The sequence below is a fragment of the Buteo buteo genome, chromosome 32 (assembly GCF_964188355.1).
Source record: "Buteo buteo chromosome 32, bButBut1.hap1.1, whole genome shotgun sequence".
In the NCBI taxonomy this organism is placed as follows: Eukaryota; Metazoa; Chordata; class Aves; order Accipitriformes; family Accipitridae; genus Buteo; species Buteo buteo.
The window spans coordinates 465,434-486,068 of NC_134202.1; the positions used below are offsets into that span (position 1 = coordinate 465,434).

The following is a 20,635-nucleotide window of genomic DNA, read 5'->3' on the forward strand; positions in this document are numbered from 1 at the left end:
AGACACATTTTAATATGCAAAATGACTGTATTAAGGTGTCTTTCTATATTTCAAGGGCTGTTTTCTCTTTCTTGTTAGAGAGAAACTGGGAAAAGGGTGCTGTGCCACCAGCAGCATGGCAAACCCTGGTGGCTTTGTTGCCCTCTCATGACCTCTTTCTTGTAAAGCTCAAATGAAAGCACTTAACAAAGCCTTTCTTGCTTCATCACAGCTGTGATGGGAGGGAAGAGCAATGACTCTTTCTGCTTATGTTTCTGAAAACCACCTGGACTGGAAACCAGTTGAATGGCAATGGCAAATGAGTGATGCTGGAAAGACAGGACAACGACAATCTTTGAAAGTAAAGGCATTTAAAGAGCAGGAAAAGGAAGGAAAAGCATCAATCCAGGCTCTCAGCTATGTCACCGCAGATCAGAGAAACTTGCTGGGACCTTGCAAGGTCTTGGAGGCACCGGCAATCTCCAGGGATGCATGAGCATCTTTGATCCATAGCATTCTCTGCAGGGTGTTAGTTTGATGTGCCACCTTACCCAAAGGGCAAAGCTGTTGTCCCAGGGGTCAGGAGCAGCAGAAATGTCTTCTGGAGTGAATTGCACATTTGAACCCTTAGGGTCACCCAAGAGTCCTCCCAAAGAGGTCTATAGATGCTGTCCTGAAGGGTGCTGAGGTCCTCCCCAAGCCCTGGCCAGGTCCCGTCACTCCTGATATCTCAGAAGGATTTTCAGCCAGTGGTGGTGTCCCACCCCAGCTGTACCACAACCTCTCTTAGGTGCTAAGTAGGATGTGAAACTCCTGTTCTAGCTGCTATTGAGTCACCAAATCCACAGATCTCCACTGATTCAAAGGACAGGCTTCGGAGACTGAAAAAACCAGTGCCTTTGGGAAAGGGTCAAAATGGGATGGGCACCTCCCATTCTCTTCCTCCCCACCTAACTGCTACTTCCCAGCACTGGCAGAGCAATATAAATAAATATATTGCCTAAAGCCCTCCTAGAAAGGGGCTGGATCTCAGTTTAACCAATGGCTTAGAATCAGGAAGAGAAATCTGTCTCCTTCCTGATCATTTGAAAGTGAAACAAGCTTGGTCGCTTTCCATGGCAGCCAGGAGGTCTGTGGAGAGCCTCCAGGATGAAGCCTCCTGCTCCATCTGCCTGGAACTTTTCCAGGACCCCGTGTCCATCCACTGTGGGCACAGCTTTTGCCGGGTGTGCATCACTCAGAACTGGAAAGGACTGACCACCAACTTCTCCTGCCCCCGGTGCAGGGAGATGGTGCCCCAGGAGAGCATCCGACCAAACTGGGAGTTGGCCAACATCATCGAAATAGCCAAGAGCTTGAACCTGCAACCAGTCAGAGAGGTGGAAGAACGGGAGAACTTGTGCAAGGAGCATCAGGAAGCCCTGAAGCTCTTCTGTGAAGATGAGGAAAGGCTGATCTGCGTGGTGTGCGACAAGTCCAAGGTGCACCGTAACCATTCTGTGGTTCCTGTGGATGAGGCTGCCAGGTAGTACAAGGTGAGGGGTTTTCGGGCACGTTGACGCACAAAGGGCCAGAAGTTCCTGGTGTTGCTGCTCTTGATGGGCGCAGATACTTGTCTAGCCTTTGGGCTGTGGGATAAACCACCTGTGGACTCACCCATCCTTGGCTCTTGATTCCAAGTATTGAGGTGGCATTACCTGCCCTGAGGAAGAGGTGGACATAGGAGCACCACGCTCTTGGGGACCAAGGGATCATCTCCCCCAGGGTTCAGCCATGAGCAGAGGCTGAGGGAAGAGTTAGAAACAGACGCATGTGATTTCTTACCACCACAATCTCCATGTAACCTTTTAACCTCACAATTTGCAATGCCAGGGGTTTACTGAGCCTCATGAGGGTTTGTTTATCCAGCAGCTATAAATGGCACTCTCCTCCAGGATGCGGGTCCCTTATCAAGATCTGGTATGCTGAAGATCAGTAGGAAAAAAAGAAAGAGATCCTCAGCCTTTCTCCCACCCCACAGCTCCCTGAAATCTCCTTGACCTTGGTTTTAAAAAAAAAAAAAAAGGAAGAAAAAAGAAGGGGGAGGTTAACAGCCTCAAAACAGTCACAGTTGTCACAAAACTTTTGCAACACTTACTTCAAGAGCAGTCAAGAGTACCCCATTGTTTCTGCTGAGCATGGCAGATTATGCCAAAATCCATGAGATTGCAACCGTGACTGAATTTCCAAAGAAATTGACTTCGCCCCCCCAAGCCTGATCTTTATCCTCAGCTCCTTATTTGTTTGTTTTTTTTTTTTTTAATTCTAAAAGCTTTACACCAATTACTACCATCTGACCTAAGACTAAGCTAAGACACCCCCCCCCCCCCACTTTTCAAATGAAGGTGTTGTTTCTCCCAGCTAAATGACCCTGCTCACAGCAAAATGCCATCCTCCAGAGATCAAAACTTTCTTACATCAGCAGCAGATGCAGGTGCCAGACCCATCTGTCTCCTGCTGCTGTGGACCAGCTGGCATTAGATGTGAAAGCTCTTCAGCTGGCCTGCTTGCAATCTGGAATGAGCCTGCTCTAACTTTGCGCTGAGTTATTTTTTCGCCTGGCTTCACACCTCACAAGGTACTTTCCAGCAACAATGCCTCTGCAGGCAGCTCAGGCCAACCTGATATCAGTTTCCTTTTGCAACAGAGAAGCTGGAAAGACCCAGAATTGAGTTTCAAGCCAGCTGTGGACCAGGAAGCACTGTTGGCGTTGCAATAGCAAAGAGTCTACTTCTGATGGCAGACAATGATGCCATGAAACAAGGGACTTATTTCTTTCCTCTCAGGAAAGAATTCAGACCCAACTGCAGCTTCTGAAATTAGAGCACGAGGCGCTTCAATCTTCCGTGAAGGCTAGAGAAGACGGAGTCCAGGACTACACTGTAGGTACCCATCAGTTTTCCTTGGCAGAGGGTGGGGGAAGAAAGGAGAAACATCTCCTCTTCCTCTCTGCCATAGGTGGGTGATGCTCAAGGGGCGTGGGGAAGGTAGAGTGGGTTTGTATCTTTCCCAAATGCATCTTTTTGGTGGATCCCACTAATGCATGACCCCCCCGTTGACTCTTGATGGTCTTGTCCCACTTTCTACTTTCCTTTACCTGCTTCGGCTTGCCCTTGGCAGAAGAGGATAGAAGCTGAAAAGCAGAAGATTGTGACCGAATATGAGCAGCTGCACAAGTTCCTGGAAGAGCAGGAGTCCTTTCTGCTGGCTCACCTGGAGAAGATGGATATGGAGATAATGAATGCACATAAAGAAATCCTCACCAGGCTTTTGGAGGAGACCACGAGCCTGGGCACTCTGATCAAGGAGGTGGAGAAGATATGCCAACAGCCAGACTGTGAACTCCTGAAGGTGAGACCCCAGGCACCCCAAACTTCTGTGAAGGCACTGGCTGAGCACCAGCTTGGTCTCTAGCTCTTGATTTTATACCTCAACATGCTAAGGGAGGGACTTCATTACAGCAGGACCCTGGTACTCCAAGGGGAGGTATTCCAGGTCACTAAATCTCTTTTTCTTTCTCATCTAGGACATCAAAACCACCTTGAGCAGGTACGTGGTCCCTCTCCTATCAAAATTTCACCACAATAGTGCAACTTTGTGGCAGGATACTGGGAGAAATAATGTAGGGACAGGTTGGCCCTCCTGCAGTATAGCCTTTGGACTTGACTGAGGACACTGGGGTTTGGAAGGAGGGCTCTTCCTCTCTACTTAATTAATGATAAATTCAGACAAGTACCAGCACCGATGGCTCAGTCACCTGCACGAGCTGAACTAGGAGGACAGGGTTCCATTTCTGAAGAGCACAGGTTCCTATACTCTCAAAGGGAATATCTGGTGGGGCCATATTGGGGAAGAGTCTTAAGCCATTGTTGGGGTAATAGCTCAGCATAACAAAAATGAGCATCATCCTGGAACAAGTTGTCAGGGGGCAGCAAGGGCTGGTGGCTCCCTATGGAGCTGCACACAACCATACAGGGAACAGAGACGTCACCAGCCATAGCCCCATCCCACGTGCCTGACCAAGGAGAGCCGAGCAGGGCTGGGAAGAACAGCCGGGGGTAGACCAGAGCAACAGGCAGGTCCATGGGCAAAAGGCAGGGCTGGGGGCAAGCCAAGGCGGCAGCCCATGGGGTGGATCAGCAGGGCCCATGGGCATGCATGGATACTCCTCTGAAGCAGCTTGCAAAAGGGCTAAATGCTTCAGAGCTGAGCTTCAATAGAGCCCCTGGACCATGGGTGGGGGGTATGGAGTCCCGGGTGGGTCTGCTCAGGGTTGTTAATTCCCGTTAGGGCCCTGACACAACCACCTCTTCCTTTCACAGCTGATGCAGATCAATAAACATCTACAAGAGTGATGTGTGATGATGTGTAATTTGCTGCCTAAGATGTGCGATGTGGTGCAGACCCATTCATCTTCCCTCTGCTAATTCTCCCCACTGACTACTGATAAAACACTGAGTAGCAAACTAGAACCAGGCATAAATACATCCTCTTTCCTTCCAGGTGCAAGAGGGAAATGTGGTCGCAGTCACTCAATATTTCCTCTGAGCTGGAAGAGAAATTCTGTGATTTCACAGAGAAAACCAAAGATGTCAAGGAGTCTATGGAGAAATTTCAAGGTACGGTGTGCAGGTCCGGAAAGGAAAATGTGATTGTGCTTCTTGGTGGGGAGGGATGGAGTGAAGCCATGTGAAAGAAATACATCCTGGTTGTTGAATGAGGGATTTTTTTTTTCAAGATTGAATAATGAGATTGGAAATAAGCAGCTAGTGTTAGTCTGATTTTACCTGGCTGCCGCTGTTGTTGCCTGTTGCATTGAGTCCCACGTATTTCACATTAAGTACGTGGAGATAGTGTCTTGCTGCTGTCCCGTGCTCCTCATCGGAGACACACTCCAATGCATCATTGTATTAATTTTCTTTGCAGCAGCCCCTCTGTGTGTGGGTGAATTTCATATGTATAGTCCTGTTTTTCTTCTCTCCCTCCTCAAGTTTCTCTACATTCCCCCCAGATTGTTCCTGACTCTGGATTTTTGCAGAAATCCAGAATCAGACCAATTTATCTTTCTGCCTCTCACGTTTTTCTCTTTCTCTTTCCTCTAGGCATACTGGAGTTCAAACTTCCTTTATTGAGTAAGTGAACCGAACATGTGCCCAACCAATCCAGCCTATTAAATAAAAAAATACAGTAAAACAAGCTCTGCTGGCCCCAATGATTAACTAAACTCCTCTGCTGCCTCCTTTCTTCCTTGTCCCATACTGGCCCCACCATGAGGCAATGCCTGGAGGGGTCCCAACCGGATCGGATGGATGGGAAGGGAGAGAAAAACACCCTCAAAATCTGCTGCAATGAGCCTGACTCTCTCTCCACCTCCAGCACAGGTGACGCTGGACCCGAACACGGCCAAAGCCAAGCTTTACCTCTCAGAAGACTGCAAGATTGTGCGGTGGGGACGGTATGAGCAGAAGCTGCCCTCCAACCCCGAGAGGTTCAAATTCCATCCCTGCGTGCTGGGCTCGAGGGGCTTCACGTCGGGTTGGCACTGTTGGGAGGTGGAGATCAGCAGAGAAGGCATGTGGGCCGTTGGGGTGGCCAAGGAATCAGTGCCGAGGGAGACAGATTTACCCCTGGTGCCCGAAGAGGACATATGGGCGCTGTGTCACATCAGCAGTGGGTACCAGGCTCTGACCCATCCCACTGTCACCCCCTTGACCCTACACAGTGTCCCCCAGCGGATACGAATCTGCTTGGACTGTCGGGAAGGGAGGGTGGTGTTTTTTGACGCTGTGAGCAAGGCACGGATCTTTGCTTTTCGGCAGGCTTCTTTCAAAGGGGAGGCGGTCTACCCATGGTTCCTGGTGAGGGGGAGTGCTTGCTTCAAACTTCTTTAAACTTTTTTCCTGTCCTGGTTTTGGCTGGGATAGAGTTAATTTTCTTCTTAGTAGCTGGTACAGTGTGTTCTGGATTTAGGGTGAGAATAATGTTGGTAACACACTGATGTTTTAGTTGTTGCCAAGTAGTGCGTATCCTAAGTCAAGGATTTTTCAGTTTCCCATGCTCTGCCAGCAAGCAGGTGTACAAGAAGCTGGGAGGGACCGTGGCCAGGACAGCTGACCCGAACTAGCCAAAGGGACATTCTTACCATAGAATGTTATGCTCAGTATATAACCTGGGGGGAGTTGGCCAGGAGGGGTGGATCACTGCTCAGGCATTGATCAGTGGGTGGTGAGCAATTGCGCTGTGGATCACTTGTCTTTTCTTGGGTTTTCTTTTTTTTTTTTTTTTTAATTATCTTCCTTTTAATTACTATTATTATATTTTATTATTATTATTGTTAGTATTCTATTTTACTTCGGCCATTAAATCATTCTTATCTCAATGCACGAGTTACTTTTGGTTTTTGATTCTCGTCTCCATCCCATTGGGAGGTGGGGAGTGAGTGAGTGGCTGCATGGTGCCTAGTTGCTGGCTGGCCTTAAACCATGACATTTCCCAAGGGACGGGGAAAAAAAAACCAAAACCAACACCCCATCCACTCACTCCTGGGAAACAAATGAGGGGCTGGGTTTTGTCCCAATTCCACCATGAGCCTCTGCAGCTCCAGGTGTTACAACAGTCAGAACTGGGAATGAACACAGAAACAGGACTGCTCCTTTTGGCATTGGTTCGATGTGATCCCTGATGCACTGGGCTTTAGTCAAGCCAGAGACTGGACCTTTTCCTTGAGGATATAAAACAGACACAGGGGTTCAGATGAAGGTCCATCAAGTCCTTGTCCTGTCCCCAAAAGTAGATGCCTAGGAAAGCAAATAAAAGCAGGGCAAGAATGACTATGGGCCCAGGACCTCCATTTAAGCAGCGTAAATGGGTAATTAAACAATTAAAAGCGTATAATGACAGGCATGGAGAGATGTCATGTTTGGCTCTGTCCTCTCTCTAACCCCATTGGGCAGCTGCAGAAAGCGATTCGCTCCGTCTCCTTTCCAGGCTGGATAATCCCAATCTCTCCCCATCCATCCTGGGCTTCCGTTTGGCAGCCTGATGCTGCCTGCCTTGTACTGGGAAGGCCCAAACTGGTCCCCGTACACAGATACAGCCTCACATGTGCTGATGGAGGGGAACAATCCTTCCCCTCTCCACTCTTGCTAATGCAGCCCCATATGGGGTTGATATCTTTGGTGCATGGTCCCACTGCTGACCCATGGACTCATTAGGATGAGAGGAGATGGCCTCAAGTTGCACCAGGGGAGGTTTAGATTGGGTATTAGAAAAAATTTCTTTACTGAGAGGGTTGTCAGGCATTGGAACAGGCTGCCCAGGGAAGTGGTGGAGTCACCATCCCTGGAGGTGTTCAAAAAACACGTAGATGTGGCACTTCAGGACATGGTTGAGTGGACATGGTGGTGTTGGGTTGATGGTTGGACTCGATGATCTTAAAGGTCTTTTCCAACCTAAACAATTCTATGATTCTGTGGACAACTTGTCACCCCCCAGAGACCCTGAAGTCCTGTTCCATGGTTGGTCCTGCTGCAGGAGGCTATCCCACCCCAAGTTTAATGAGACTTCTCCCCAACCACGTCTCCAGCCCATCCTGGTCCTTCTGAAGAGCAGCCCTGCCCTCCTGCCTCCTATCTGCTAACTCACATCTGGCTCAGAAAGCCAACTGAACCGAAACCAGCAGGAGGCGAGGAGGAAGCATTGCGCGTGCTCTCCCTCTTCTCGCTCCTCTGTGCTGCCTTTTTGTGGCGTTCGGGCTGGGGTTGATTTCCCCCCATTGGCAGTGAGGAAACGGCTGAGCCAGAAGAAGGAACGTCCTTCTCCTCTTCCTGCAAAGCGAAGCTTATTTGATCCTCTCCCAGAGGTAGGTTGGGAAGAGCCATGGCTATGCAGAGTCCGGTGGAAAGCCTGCACAGCGAAGCCACTTGCTCCATCTGCCTGGGTTATTTCCAAGACCCCGTCTCCATCCACTGTGGCCATAACTTCTGCCAGGCGTGCATCACCCGCTGCTGGGAAGGGCTGGAGTCACAGTTCTCCTGCCCACAGTGCAGGCAGACGGCTTTGCGGAAGAGTTTCCGTCCCAGCAGGGAGCTGGCAAATATTGCCAAAATTGCCAGGCAGCTGAGCTTGCGGGCGGGAGAAGGAGCAGTGGGATGGGAGAATTCGTGCAGGCAGCACCAGGAGGCTCTGAAGCTCTTCTGCAAGGACGACCAGCAGCCCATCTGCATGGTGTGCGACAGGTCCCAGGCTCACCGCTTCCACACCGTGGTCCCTGTCGAAGAAGCTGCCCAGGAATATAAGGTACAGCCTGGGGGGACATGCTTGCACCTCCCCACCTCACAGAAAATCCCTTTCCAGGGGCAAAGTACAGCAGTTCAGGTGCATCCGCGCTCTGTGCCCCTCCGTGGTGCAGCTGCAAACAGGGACCTTTGGCTGTCACTTACCCATGTGCTTCCTGTTTGCATTTTACTGCATGGATATTTGGTTTTTGCAATGTTCCTATAAGGTCGTCCCCTTTAATTTATTGATCTTTGCCAACAGCCTGGGAGAAGTAAAAAAAACCCCAACCTTGTTAGCCTTTTTCCTCTTTGAAATCTGCTGTCGACTCAACTGTACTGAAATACTGACAACAATAAATATTCAAAATATGTAAAAACGCCTAAGAATTCCTGATTTTTTTTTTACTTGGTTAAATCAGTTATTGAAGGCAATTTTGCATATTTCTTCCCCTATTCACTCTTTCTTCTCTGTTTCACTCTGTTCAAATACAGAGACATAACTTTTTCCTCCCTCTTCTTTCTCTGCTCCTTTTGTTTTCTGCTGCCCCAAACCTGTTCTCATCATCTCACCAAAAAGCCAAGCACTTGGCAGAGTCATGCAAACACAGTGCAACATCATGCAGCGTTAACAGGAGGAACTCCTTGCTGCAAGATATTGCCGATGCTGAAGGTTTCTGTGGGTTCAAAAAGCACTTCTATAAATGCATGCTAAACAAATCCACTGAGGGTTATTAAATACAGAGATATTTGTCCCAGAGCCACCAATTTCTGGAGGCTGCGAGTGTTTTTGAGGGAAATCTCACTGTGCACTTATCTTGCTCTTACATGCTTCCAGGACATGGGCTGTTGATTACTGTTGGTGTTTTGCACTTCTGCAGATTTTTTTTTCCCCTGTGCTTGCAGTAAGGTTTGTGTTTGCAGGTTGCATTTTCTTTGCACAGATCTTCAGAACACCATAGGTCACTTTTGGACCTTCTTCCTCCTCCAGTTCCACTCCTTGCAGAGGAGCCAGCGTTTAGGCAAAGCCTTTCCCATCTAAGATGAAGGCAGAAGTAATTTTAGTGGCTAAAAAGGATTTTTCTCAGCTCCTCCAAGAACATATTGTCTTTTTCCGTAGGAAGAAATCCAAGCCCGCCTACAGGCTTTGAAGGAGGAGAGAGAAAAATACCTGGAAAGCAGAAAAACTGGAGTAAGGAAGAGCTCGTACCTGGTAGGTGCCCTCCAGCAGGAGCCTGGGGGAGCGTGGGTCGCTCCCTCCACCCCAGCATTGCTGGTGTATTTTGAGGCCAGATCTTGCATATTTGGTTTGCAGAGTGTTGTGCCATTTGCTCTGGGCACCAGCCAACCCTGTGTTTATCAGCTAGGTTTTCACATTAGCTGGAGCCTGCACTGGGGAGATAACATTGCAGCTCCTTTGCAAGGGAACTAGGGGGGCAGGCAGCTCTCAGCCTGGTGTAGAGATGGGCTGGAAGGTTTCCACCCCCCCTAAACTCTATAAATCTCCCTCTTATAGAGCCCGGTCGAGGTTGCATCTTTTGGTTTTGCTTCCAGGCTAAGCCTCCTGAATAGTCCCTGCTACTACCTAAATCCCCAGCAAGAGGGTTTGCTGTTAAATTCACCCTTGTGTTGACTGAATATCACTGAGGACATGGTCTCCTGAGACCAGCCGGGTGGCCTTGAAGCATTAATCTGTTTTTCTTGGGCATGGTGGGATTCTTCTGTAGCTCCCACCATCTCCTGCCCATCTTGCAGAGCTTCACCTGAGGCTACTGTGATTCCTTCTGCAAAGGTCTGGGGTTCTTGCAGCCCCACAGACTGTGTCAGCCTTAGAGATGTGACACTAATAGAAACTAGAATGATGTAATGATAATCCACGAGGGAAGTTTTTGCCAGTGTTTCAGGTGCTAGAGTCGTAGAGAGGTCACACCATGCCTTCTGCTCTGTGGGGAGGTCTCCTGCCCTCCTTTCATCCCCTTTGCCCTCATCTCTGATCCTGGCAGGAGAAAACCAAAACTGAAGGGAAGAAGATAGTGTGTGAATTTGAGCAATTAAACCAATTTTTGAAGGACCAAGAGCGCCTCCTCCTGACCCAGCTGATAGACCTGGACAGGGCCATCACCAGGATCCAGGATGAAGCAGTGGCAAAGGTCTCAGAAGAGATGTCCCACCTTGACACCCTGATCTGGGAGATGGAGGGGAAATTCCAGCAGCCGGCGAGCCAATTCCTGCAGGTGAGAGCCCAAAGCATCAGGGCTGGTGGGGAAAGGAGGGATAGAGCAAAGCCTGAGACCCAGGAGCCCAAATTCAGCCCCATGGGTCTTCTAGCATTGCTGCAGGTGGGATCATCCTATGGGTGGGGTCCTTCTTTGCTACTGCATTGACATGAAAATACATAACTTTTGTTAGAAGATACAACACTTGTTGTTCCTCTTCCCCAACTGTCTTTCCTCCTCTCTCTTCCCTGCTTTAGGACATCAGAAGACTCTTAAACAGGTAATGTGGCTCCTTCTCACTTTACCCCCACTCTGATGCTTGGAGAGGTTCTGGATGCCACCCGGGTGAATCCTGAGGTCGGGGTCTCAAGCCAGATGGATGCAGTCGATAGCTCGGCCTCCCACAACTGTGCTTTGTGTTCAGAAACATCTGCTCAGCGACTGCCTGGGGGAAACAAACTGCAAAGAAACAGGGCAGGGAAAAGGGGGATTTTATTTGCTCCTGGATAAGTAACCTCAGCCCATCCCATAGCTTCTCCTGAATTATTTAATGAGAACAAAATGAGCAATCAAACATATTGCATATGGGTTTTGCCCTCTTCTGCTCTCTTTGCAGTTGTGAGATGATGCAGTTCAACCCTCCGGTGGAGATTTCCTCCGATCTGGAAAGAAGGCTTGAGGACTTTGTTCAGAGAAACATCCTTGTGAGAGGCACGCTGAGGAAATGCCAAGGTACTGAGCAGGGTTAGGAGAGGGCACGTTGCCTTGTGTGCCTGATATCTGTGAGAAACTGGGTTCTTGTGTGCTGGCTGCTAGTGCAAAACCCACCTAGTAACTGTTGTAAATAAATGCAGCTGAAAGTTTTAACTAGAGAAGGACACTGACAGTTTTTCCTGGGGCAAAAATAATTGGGAAGTGGAGAGGAGAGAAAAACAAGCTCAGCAAAGGAATGTCCTCTCCCCTGTCCCACAAGAAAAGCAAATTCAAACAGAGCTGCTGGTGCAGTTTTTCCCATCACTTCCAAGCTGGTGGGAAAATTAAAGTTCATGTGGGTACAAAGCCAGGGAGGGGATGCTACAACAGGGGGAGAAATCCATTGCAGTGTCTCTTGGAGATGAGTTTACCTTTGCCAGGAGGTTCATCTCCCCTGGCTTTGAGAGAGTTGTATAGCTATCACAGCTTCAATATCTGCACCAGAGCAAGTCAACCCAGAGCCTTTGCACCCAGCCAAGCCCTCACACAGTATTTCCCCTCTCAAGTCTCCCGTTAGCTGTTTCACCTCCCCAGCCTGTGCAATAAAGCTAAGCTGCAGCCAGTTTGCCCAACACATAAACCTGATACCATGAAATCTCTCTCCTCTTTAGACAGCCTGATGTTTAAATTGCAAGAGCCAAGTAAGTAAATGGTAGTGGGTGGGAGAAAACGGGGTTTTGGCTTGTGGAAGAAATTCCTGTGGAAAAAACAATGCAATCCCCCCAGAGAGAGGAAGGGAAGGGTGACAGCATTCTGCTGTTGATGCTCATGGTGTGTCCGGGGAGTGAGATACGGTCCTAATAAAGCCAAATGCCCCTCTGGGACCCAAAGAAAGGGAATGCTGAGAAGAGCATTTGTGCTTACCCTTCCCTCCCCATGAATTTCCCACCATCCCCTCCCCGTGCCTCTGCTCCATGCTTTGTCCTCTCCCCCCCTTCTCCTTTCACCCAGGGGACCCCAAGGGTAGTGCCAGTCCCAGACCTGCCCTTGATGCCCAGTGAAACATTCAAAGCTGGGAGAAGCAGGGGAGTGGGGCTGGTCCCAGATGCTGGGAGGAGAAGAAACATCTCCAGCCTCTCCTGGGGCCAAGCCCTACCTCCAGTACTCTGGTTCTCCCTTGTCCTGCAGCCAACGTGACCCTGGACCCAGCCACAGCTCACCCCAACCTCCACCTCTCCGAGGACCGAAAACAAGCCAGGGGCCAACTGACCCAGCAAGACCTCCCGGACAACCCAGAGAGATTTGACTTCGAACCCTGCGTGCTGGGCTGTGAGGGCTTCACCTCAGGGAGACATTTCTGGGAGGTGGAGGTGGGGCAGGGGGGTGTCTGGGCCCTGGGGGTGGCCCGAGCATCGGTCAAGAGGAAGGGACCGATGAGCCTCACCCCCAAGGAGGGGGTCTGGGCGCTGGAGGCTTATTACTCACTCGCATCCCCCCGTGCCAACCTGCACCTGAACCCACTTCCCAGGAGGATACGGGTCTCCTTGGACTATGAAGGGGGGCGGGTGGCATTTTTCAGTGCAGATGATGATGCTCCCATCTTGGTTTATACCAGAGCTTTGTTCAATGGGGAGAGGGTTTTCCCCTGGTTCAAGATGGGGATGGGGGCTCGTTTGCAAGAAATCACCCAAATCCCACCCTCAGAGGACCAGTCCATGACTGGGCAGCTGATGTCCCCTCTGGACTGGGTAGGATTCAGGTTTCCCCTCCAGATCTGTCCTTGAGATGTCTGTCAATCAGACCTTAATGAAAGGGACATCTCCTGTGTGATGCCACCTGTTTGCTGTGCTTGCTAGAGCATCTCGCTGAGACAACTTGCTGCTCCCCTCTCATGTCCATCTCCATTGGGAGCTTTGGGGTGGCACCTGTACAGCAAGGATGGGGAGATGGGGACACCAGCAGACAGCAGTGAGGAGGAAGGATCAGCCGGTACAAGGTGATGGAGTCAGAACATTGAGGGGTTGATCAAGGATGGAAAGCAGTCAGGACTTCCAAATGTGTGGACTTTTAAAATTCATTTTGCCTTTAAGGGACCAAATCCTCTGTTTTTACCTCTTTCCGAAGTGTTTTCTTTCTGACATCAACTGCAAGGCAGATCCAGAGTCTGTTCTGCCAAGGGAGGTGGCCTTTCACTACAAACTAGCTTGGTTTGGGGAGCTGGTCTCTATCTCTGTCTAGATTTCTGATAATTATTTTAAATAAAAGAACATTTTGTTTTGCATTGTCCGCTTTCTGCCTTGCTATGGATGTATTATTCTGGATTTCTTAGCCTTTGGATCAGCAAGATTAAGAAAAGCTGCACAGGATGGGGACACCTTGCTTACCTTTCCACCTTCTCGTGATGGACCTCCAGTCATTCAAGCCCCCTTCGCAGGCAGTGAGGGGAAATGAACCCACCTGGAATGCAATTTTCCACACCATTATACATGTCCAGCTTCCTGGATAACTCCCAAGAAAAGCCTGTTTCTCCCTGTTGGCTGTTCAGGAGGGACGAGGTGGGACAAGTTGTACAGGAGGCTGCTGTGGCTGTGCCAGTTAGATATTCCTCAACTATAAAAGTAGGTGGAGTCGATAGGTAAAATACAAATTCTGGCATTTTTGCCTGATTCACCTGCATTGATTCCCTCAAAAACTGCTGATTTTCTTCTGAGGAAACCTAAAAGAGGAAGAGGCACCACTGAAATAAATACACGTTATTGATTACAGAACCAAGAAGAGGAACTAGAAGCGAGAGTGGGAGGGAGTGGGTGATGTTGGGCTCAGAATAACAGACGAGATATGAGTGGGCACCCTGTGATGAAGTCCCATCTCACCATTCCCATGGGTCCCATTGAGGGCAAACTTACAGCTGGTATTTCGGTGCTCTTTGTCACGCTGTGACATCTCCCCTCCATCCATGCTCCTTAGTCTGGGGCATCACTGTCACTTGGTCACATCGGTTGGGAAACATGGGGGTTCCCACTGCAGGATAGATATCTGCTTTCTGCAGAGCCAACCTGAAATCACTGCAGGAGCTCAGGCATGAGGATTGATTAAAAAGGGGCAATCAGGGCTACTGGGAAAGACTTTTGAGCAAACAGCCCTGAGTACTTTTTGCTCTTTCTCCCATCTCATCCCCTTTGCCTTTGCCACATCTCTGCTGGGAGGAGTATGATCCATGTCCAGACACAGATCCAAGCCCAGCTGGGAAAGGTAGAGGGGAATACAAATATACAGGCTGTAGGTGCAGGAAGGACCAAAGAAAAAACAGCCTGGGTGAATCAAGGGAAAAGCTCTTGAGCTGTTCTGCAAGGACAAGCTTGTGGGTTGCTGGAAATCCCTGAACTACTGTGGTCCCACCACGCTCCTCCCAGAGGCACTTGCTGAGAAGCACAAGGCACAGACACCAGGTCCCGGTAAAAGTCTGTGCTTTCCTTGGAGGTAGAAAACGATGTTTTTCCAACTCTTTCAGGGCCACAGGGTCCCTCCACGTCTCTGATCTCCATGCACCTCTCTCCCAGCTCCACCTCTCTTCCAGGGTGTCCCTTCACTCTAGAAATATGCGATGCAGATGTCTCCGCCCCAGCTGGTTTTCCAGGCTCTGTAGACGCTTTTAGGGTGCAAATCATTTGCCCAACCATAGGCACCTAGTTTTGAGATGAAAGGAGCTGTGCCCTAGGCTGTGCCGATGGTGCAGAGCCACTATCTGCCGAAGAGCAAAGCAGCCCAGCTCAGACGGAGGTGTCTCATTAGATGCCAACATTCATTCGGTTGCACCCACCTCCTGCGTCTGGCAGGACTGATTGCCTCCCAACCTGCTCACTCCAGGCCATGCTTCCCTGGCAAGTGGTTGCAGGGTGTTTGCTTCCAGTCCTAGTGTTCCTGGAGCAAGTTACTCCCCTATGGCTCTTCCTGATGGGAATAGTTTGCTGGAAATGAGAATTGCATCTCCAAACTCGGCTGAGCAATTGCAGCTGGGAGAGTTATCACAGTTGGTAGCCCTTCAGCTGGGTCACGGTGACCCTGTCTCAAACTCCTGGTTGCTGCCATGCAAAAAAAAAAATATATATTTAACCATGGAGCTTAACAAAGGAGCAGTGGGTTATAAATTGCTTAGAAACATTTCCCTGTGAGCTCAGAGCCAGGACGGTACTTCTGGGAGGTCATGTAGTGATGGGTGGCTATAGGCACATTCATGGCAGGAGTGCCAAGGACCCCAACTTGTGCTCCTTTAAGCACATTGAGTCACAGCCCCTCTTCCAGCACCTACAAAGTTCTGGCTGCACATTTCCCTCCCTGTTTTCTTATGCTTTCCCCACCCATGGTCCCACCAAGCCTCAAGAGCTCCCCACCCTCCCGGCAGCCTGAATTTGCCTCCAGCGCTTTTCTGGGAGGGTTGATGGTTTTGCCTAGCGCCCAGCCCTAAAAAGAGGAGGACAAAAGCAGTGAGGTGACAGCCTCAACAGCTCCCCAGAATAAAAAGCTGGAAGATTGACAAGCCAGAAACACGATGCTCCGAGCACATCAGGCCAAGGGTGTCACCACCTCCTGCCCAGGAGACACGGCGCGAAGAGCTGACTCACAGGCTCAACGCATCCGTGCCGCAGTTTTATCCAGGACTGGGAAGGAACAGGAAGAGAAAGGTACAGCCCCATCAAAGGGATAAAACCAACAGGTTTTTTTAGTTCACTTTGGAAGAAATTCAGGCGGATATTAAGTTTTCTGAAGGAAGAGAGAGAAGGTCTCCGAGGAAGGACAGCTACCCTGGAGTGCAGAAAACTGGAGGATCTGGTAGGTGTCAATCTCTCTGACCTCTTAAGTCCCTGGAGAGTAACACACTGACTTTAGGATCATTTCTTTAGATCCTTTTCAGTTGCTTCGCACCACTGCTGTGCTGGTAAGTGCAGGAATATCATGGCTTTCTGCCCAAGTTCGTGCAAGTGTGTTTGTAGCTTTTATCAGTATCTCTCCTCCCAAACCTGTGTTGCTTTTTTGCATCAGGTTTGATTTTTTTTCCACCCAGATTTCTCCAGGAATTCAAGGAAAATTAGTAGGCATTTTGGTTCATGGGTGATCTCCTGTGGGAAATGCCTTTCCATGGATTCCTCATAGTACTTCCCATCCCACTGCTCCTTTGCATCTTAAAAGGGGAGGACAGAAGCCGAACCCTGGCAGACTGTGCTCAGATTTTAGACATGCTGCAGGTCCCAGAAGGACATGAGCTCTTCTTGCTTTCACAGCTGGAAGACCTGAAAAATGAGATTGAGAAGAGGCAGGCAAAAAATGCCACCAAACCCTCAGAGGAGATTTCCCAGCTAGATACCCCAACACAAGGGCAGGAAGAGAAGAATCAGCCATCGGTGAGTGAATTCATCCAGTTTACAGCTTTTCAATGGAAAATTGTAGGAGGGGTGGTCCTCCCCACCAGGTAGCTACTGGCTTAATGAGTTGGGCTTTCCTAGTTCTGGTTTGCTCCTATTCCCTTTGTAGACTTGAAAACCCCAAGGGCATGAGGAGGGGGGGATTTGCAGCCTGGAAAGATGGAAGAAAAAAAAAAAAGGGAATGAAATCACTGTCTGTGGGAGGGAATAGTGATGGCTGGTGGCTTCCTACGGGATGGGGAGCTGGGCATGATAGCGTAGGGAGCAAGAGCGTCACCAGCCTTCACCCCATCTTTGCGGTACCTGAGAGAGGGGAGCAGGGCAGGGCAGGGCAGCCCAAAACATCAGGTAGGTCTGTGGGCAGGAGGCAGGGCTGAAGGCAAGCTGGGAATGCAGCCTGTGGGGTGAATCAGCAGGGTCCACCGTCATGTTCCTCCAAGACAACTTGCGAAAGGACTAACTACCCCAGGACTGAGCTTAAATAGAGCCCCTGGGCCATGGGCAAGGGGTGGGTGGTGTCTCAGGTCAGGCTGATCAGGGCCATTAATGTCTATTAGTGCTGCTGGGGGCCCTGGTTCTCTGCAATGGTCTAATGGGATTATGGAGGAGACAGAGGCAGTGCCTCAGAAGTGGCCAGTGAAAGGATGAGAGGCAACTAGCACAGACTGCAGCAAGTTATTTTTTTTTTCTAGATTTGGGGAAAAGATGTTTTCCTTGTTAGCATGGTGCCTCCCTGATTCAGGGTCCCTCTAGATGTGGGCATTTCCATCCTTCCATGGATCCAGAACTTGCCTGGACCCAGCATTGAGCAGAGGGTTGAAGCTGGGACCCAAGAGGTCCATCCCCAACTAAATAATTCAACATTGCTGTGATTTAAGCAGAAAAGTTCATGCTGAGCGTCCTTTTCTCTTTCTCTCTTCTTTCCCTAGGATGTGAAAAGCACCATCAGCAGGTATGTGGCCTCTCTGAAAGGCTGTTTCTTGAGCTTTTCAAAGAGCTATGACCATGGAGGAGAAAACTCATTGGTGGCTGCTGAACACACCTTTGCTTCAGGGAAAATGTGGGAGTCAGGAAGGGTATTTTGGGTACCATCGCTACATGCTTGTCTCTTGAACGTTTCAGGGGATGCGCTAATCAAAGGAGCTTTAGTCTCAAAATGACCTCCACAATGGCAAAGGCTGGCTTTAATTTCACTGCAGAGTCTTGGCTCTTTTCTCTAGCCCAGTCCTCCCAAGCAGGACCTTTCTCATTGTCTACATAAAAAATAAAGTTAAAAAAAAGATTGATCCAACAGGGAAATTTGGCCTTCACTTTCCTTGAGGTTTGGGATGCCAAGGAGGTGAGACTAAAAAAATCCAACATTCTAGACATACCATCACCTCATTTCTGGTGGCATCAGATTTCCTGAAATGATGACAATCGTTCCGAAAAGTGTAAGTTGTTTGGGGTTTTTTTCCCAGGTGTGGGAAAGTGACTTTCCAGCTGCCAGTGGATGTTTCTCCAGAGTCAGAGGAGAGAGTCTGTCACTTCTCATGGAGGAACAGTGCTCTGAAGGAAACTCTGAAGAAGCTACAAGGTACTGAGAAAGGCTGGAGGAGGAGGAAAAAAATAGACTAGACATATTTTGGGGAGAGCTGGAAGAGCTGATCTGCCCTTAGTTCATTCTGGATATACTTTGGGAGCAGAAATACTGGAGAGAGAAACCCTGAGATGGAGGAGAGGAAGAGCAAAGGGCTTTTCCTGGTCAGAAGAAATGACAATTTGATACCCCCTTGATGCCTCATTTATCAGTCTCTTAGTTATAAATGTTTCGCCCTAATTCCTGAAGGATGCTCATGGCTGAAGGATGGGCTGCTCTCTGGCCCGGCTCCCCCTCCAGCCTAGCCTTTCCCAAAATTGGCTTTTGCTGAGCATGAGAATGCAAGAGCAGCTGTACCTGTTAGATGAAGGTGCACCTAGCCCAAAGTGGCCAAAAATAGATGCTGAAGGAAGAATAGGAAAATTAGGGCAACCCAACAAGTTTTCTCAGCCCTGCAGCTGAAGCCTCTGCGTAACGCTGGAGGAAAGCCCACCCCAGGGCAGAGCTCTTGCCTTGAAACCTAACTATTTCCGTGAAACAAATACGGAAACAGAGCGACCGAATTCATCACCCTGTCTTCAGGTTTTAGCTCTTTTTTTTTTTTTTTTAACCACATGCTCAGCCGAACCAGTCTGGTCTTGTCCTGTGGTCGCTGTAAGAGACAACCTGCTCGAGACTTTCCTGGTTTACATCCCACGTATCATTTCCCTTCATTTTTTTTCTCCCCTCAACATTTGTTTTTGGCCTGACATAGCATAAAGTCTCCAGGGATTTCTGCATGAGCCTGTTGCCATGACTGTGTGCCTTTCCTTTTTGGTTTTTGGGGGTTAAAACCAGCTTTTTTGCTTCACGTACAGCACCCTTCCTCATGTCAGGGATGCTTCTGTCTTGGGATGCTTTTGCCCCGCGGATGCCAGCCTGGGTCCTGCTGGCCCCCTCCAAGCCCCCCACATCCCCAGGGGGCTCAGCCCTGCTTCTGACACCCCTGTCCCCCACCCCACAGCCATTGTGACCCTGGACCCTGACACGGCTCATCCCGACCTCATCCTCTCCGAGGACCGTAAGAGCGTGAGACGCGGGGAAGGACGACGGGACCTGCCTGATAACCCCGAGCGGTTTGACTACTGGCCCTTCGTGCTGGGCTGCCAGGGTTTCGTGGCTGGCCGGCATTGTTGGGAGGTGGAGGTGGGGGACGGGGGGGATTGGGCTGTGGGGGTGGCCCGTGACTCCATTCGTCGGAAGGGGCATCTCAGCCTCTGCCCCCAAGGAGGGATTTGGGGGGTAGAGAAGTGGGGGGGACAAATCCGGGCGCTCACCACCCGCAAGGTGACCCTGCTACCCCTCCGCTGGGTGCCCCGGCGGGTCAGCGTCCACCTGGACTACACTGGAGGGACGGTGGCATTTTTCGATGCGGATGAGGGGGGGCTTATGTTCATCTTTTCACGTGCCTCCTTCACTGGGGAGAGGGTCCGCCCGTGGCTCTGGGTGGTGGGGGCCAGGTCCCAGCTCAGGCTGTGTCCCTGAGACAGAGAGCAGCATCTCTCCCACTTTTTATAGCCTCAGGGGACAATCATGTGCCCCCTCCCAGGCCATGGGGAACAGAAGAAATGGGGACTTTAGCTTTTGTGTTTCTTTCTTCCCCATGAAATTGAGTGATTGATGCACAGGGAAGAGAGAGAAGCCTGAGAGAAATGAGGCAAAGAGAGTGGAAAAGCTCTGGGGAGGGTACCCTGGGGCAACAGTGGGAAAAGGGGGGGAAAAAAAAAAAAAAAATGAGAGTGACGGTAGTAGAAATGCAAATTTTCCCAAGGTGTGCCTGATTAAGTATAGATGTCCCCATCTGAGTTGGTCACCTCCAAACCAAGGTGTCCAAACTTTAACTCCCCCCCCCTCAACGGGTGCAATTGCCCTACACCAGACAGTTTCTCCCTATAAAGGATCCTGTGGTGGCCAGTTCAGATGCAAACATCTGCTCTGTGAGTTTCTGATGTCAGGAGAGTTTAATCCCAAAGCTGCAAGGGGGGGAGTCTCACCAGCATGGCACCTTTGCTGATAGGAAGTTCACACATGGCAAAGCTGCTCCTGAGCCTCAACTCTTTCCTCTCTTCTCCTCCAACAATTGATATTTGAAACCTCCATGCTGTAGATCATCAATAATAAAAAAATACATGATTTTCTCCTCCGTGTCTTTCCCTCTGGTTGGGACTGCCAGTAGACAGGAAAGCAGTGTGGCCCATGGCTTCCAGGGATGTCCCTAGGTCACCAGCATGGGGCTTGTGGACCTTTCTGGGTGCAGGCACTCACAGGCTTTGTGCAAATATCAGGAATGGGATTTAGTCAGCTAAAACTCCACTTGCCTCCTCCTTGAACCTGACATCCAGAAGCAGCAAATAACCAGGCAGAGAAGAACATTGCAGCATGTAAATCTTTTTACTT

General features: G+C 49.7%; 1 protein-coding gene and 1 pseudogene across 1 annotated transcript; both read left to right on the forward strand.

The window, feature by feature from the left end:
- Nucleotides 1-1,094: 1,094 nt before the first annotated feature.
- On the forward strand, nt 1,095-6,519 carry LOC142026242 (zinc finger protein RFP-like; annotated as a pseudogene).
- A 1,135-nt stretch (nt 6,520-7,654) lies between these two features.
- LOC142026160 (E3 ubiquitin-protein ligase TRIM39-like) lies at nt 7,655-20,333 on the forward strand. The gene is made up of 12 exons (XM_075019005.1): nt 7,655-8,316; nt 9,412-9,504; nt 10,295-10,525; nt 10,765-10,787; nt 11,124-11,239; nt 11,872-11,901; nt 12,389-12,981; nt 15,824-16,030; nt 16,480-16,599; nt 17,550-17,572; nt 18,081-18,196; nt 19,203-20,333. The coding sequence occupies exons 1-12, from the start codon at nt 7,897-7,899 to the stop codon at nt 19,721-19,723; spliced, it is 2,493 nt and encodes an 830-aa protein (XP_074875106.1). The 5' UTR covers nt 7,655-7,896; the 3' UTR covers nt 19,724-20,333.
- The last annotated feature ends 302 nt before the right edge of the window (nt 20,334-20,635 follow it).

What these genes read in the sequence shown, in the direction of transcription:
- LOC142026160 (XM_075019005.1), top strand. Translation starts at nt 7,897, where the DNA reads ATGGCTATGCAGAGTCCGGTGGAAAGCCTGCACAGCGAAGCCACTTGC. An exon ending in CGGCGAGCCAATTCCTGCAG is followed by an intron (nt 10,526 to 10,764) that starts GTGAGAGCCCAA and finishes TCCCTGCTTTAG; the next exon opens with GACATCAGAAGACTCTTAAA. An exon ending in AAGAGAAGAATCAGCCATCG is followed by an intron (nt 16,600 to 17,549) that starts GTGAGTGAATTC and finishes TTCTTTCCCTAG; the next exon opens with GATGTGAAAAGCACCATCAG.